The sequence below is a fragment of the Equus quagga genome, unplaced genomic scaffold, assembly GCF_021613505.1.
Source record: "Equus quagga isolate Etosha38 unplaced genomic scaffold, UCLA_HA_Equagga_1.0 HiC_scaffold_2901_RagTag, whole genome shotgun sequence".
Lineage (NCBI taxonomy): Eukaryota > Metazoa > Chordata > Mammalia > Perissodactyla > Equidae > Equus > Equus quagga.
Genome location: NW_025793467.1, coordinates 4,354 through 6,809, shown reverse-complemented (window position 1 = coordinate 6,809; position 2,456 = coordinate 4,354). Strand labels below are relative to the sequence as shown.

General features: G+C 32.5%; 1 protein-coding gene across 1 annotated transcript in view; it reads right to left on the bottom strand.

Annotated features, from left to right (window-relative positions):
- Window positions 1–31: 31 nt before the first annotated feature.
- Window positions 32–2,456, bottom strand: part of LOC124232164 (glutamine and serine-rich protein 1-like) — a 5,639-nt gene continuing 3,214 nt past the window's right edge. The window contains exons 2-4 of the mRNA XM_046649120.1: window positions 2,064–2,216; window positions 734–826; window positions 32–602 (exon numbers count right to left, since the gene is read on the bottom strand). Coding sequence (XP_046505076.1) covers window positions 600–602; window positions 734–826; window positions 2,064–2,216 — 249 coding nt within the window. The 3' untranslated portion in view covers window positions 32–599. The remainder of the gene's footprint in view (window positions 603–733; window positions 827–2,063; window positions 2,217–2,456) is intronic.

Below are 2,456 nucleotides of genomic sequence, written 5' to 3'. Positions count from 1 at the left end.
AAGCACTGTAACAGCAGTCACCATATTTTACATGACCATCTTTACTTTCTCCTTTGCTAGACAGAGGTTCGATTTATGAACAACCTTCCACACTAAACCATGATCAAACATATCAGGTACAGCCTTGAGCCAACTTCACCTTTTTTGATTAAAAAATTGATAGTGCTGGTCAAAAAAGGTAGTAATGTCTATAGTCATTTAACCTCTAAGCAAATTAATCCTTATATCCAAGCCCAAAACGGTATTATTGTCATACATAACTTCTGAGCAACTCAAATTATGGTATTTAATAGTTAACATTAAATTTTAATTATCATTTCTTCATGCCAGGGAACAAATGCCCTATTTCTCTGCAATTAAGTGGGATAAGGCCATGCTAGTGAAAAGAAGACAGCAGTGACTGAAGCAAATTACAGCAGAATCATTATACATTATGAGAGAACATGCAGCAAAGGACCATTTATTATGGCAATGTACAGCAAGCTCTAACAGCTTAAAAACATTACCACTTACAGTTTCTGTGAGAGGCGATGAGCCTCAGATTACTCTGAGCACTGAGCACAACACACGACAGAGACTCCGAACAATAAGTCGTCTTGTTACTATTTACAGGAGAATATAGACACATTTTCTAACAATTGCCTTTAAAACATTAAAAAGTACTATACCTACAGTCTCCTTAAAATTTGGAAAAACACACATTTCTTTTTTAAAATAAGTGAAAAATACTTACCTCTTTACATATGAGATAAACAAGATATTTATAATGATGTAGTGAATGATATAAAGAATACAACTGTATTTTCTCTGGATCAACAGCAAACTCCTATAAAAACAAAAGAGTTTACAGATATATTTATTTCATGGAGCAATCTGAGCTAACAATACTTTTACAAAAGTACTAGACCAAAAGTCTCAATGGAAATCTTAAAAATGATTTCTATGGCTAGGCATTACCCTGTATTAATATCAACAAGGAGCTTATTCAAAAAAAGAATTTAAATTGTATTTTAAAATCTTCATTCTTTTTCCTGAATATAAATATACACTATTCCAAAAAATGAAACACTATACAAAAATTTACACAGTAAACATATGACTTATAAAGCAAAAGAATCCTATAATCTCTTGATTCAGAGATAAACGAGGTTAACAGCATTACAGTTATGCATTCTTCCATGTCCCCCCACACATATATTAACAACACTAATTTTGTAAAGAGAAGGGAATCATACTATACATATTGTTCTGCAACTTTCTTTTTTATAACTAGTTTTTCACGTAACTAAAACTTGGATATCTTTCTCTTTATTACATATGCCCCCCCAATATAAATTATATGAGGGCAGGGATTTTTGACCATTTTTCACCATTTATTTGTGGTACTTAGAACTGTATTTGGCACACCATGGGCATTCAAAAATTTTAGTGAAAGAACAAATGAATCTACCTCTTCTTTTTGAAAAGTCCATAGCATTACATTATCTGAATGGCTCTTTATTTATCTAGTCTCACAGTGATGATACATAACTGAACTGCTCTTACAATTCTGCAATGAGCAAATGCATGCTTTTATGCATTTGTAAATATGTTTCTACAGAATACATCTTTGATGTGGACTTGATATGTTGCTAAGCTGTTTTCTGAAAAAGCAGTAATTTAGACCATGTTTGAAATTGAATGGATTCCAATTTTAATAATTTTGCAGATGGAATCCACACTGAATCCTATGGGAAGTGTGCACACTCACTTCTCTGTCTGCATTTGCATCCAATGACAGAAAAACTATAGAAAAAAATACAAATGCAGGCACAGGATGATTCCTTGCTTACTAGTCTATTTAAAAAATGTGTGAGCACCCACTGTCTGCCAGATACTGTGCTAGGCACTGGAGACAAAGACTAACACCAAGTCCCTCTTCCTTAGGCCAGAGCTGCTCATTTCTATCTGAAAAAACTTCACAATTAACAACATGGTAAACTGCTTGCTTATTTCAATGTTTTAAGTAGGAATTATATTAACAACTGGAAAAGGTATAATTACAACAATCAATATATACTCACTTGTGCAAATTTAGTGGTTGTCTTAGAAGTCCTTAGAGTTTTCTTATTATAAGCTCTGCCATTCATTTTGATTTTAGAAATGGCAGATCCCCCACTTTTTGCTTTAGAGTCTTGAGTAATTGTTGTTAGTTCAGGAAAATTTTCCAAAGCACTCTTTAAAATAAAGCAAAAATAATTCACATCAGAAGAAAAATAATCTAAACTATTTCTAGCCACTCAAAATTTATTTTACAAAATATGGAAATATATACATATGTGTACATATACACACACAAATATATGTGTAGGGGATTGATGGATGTGGTAAATAAATACAATATACACGCACATATACATACACATGTGGGTGTTTTAAACATGGCCACAAATTCTTTGCAGCTCCTCCCATCAAGA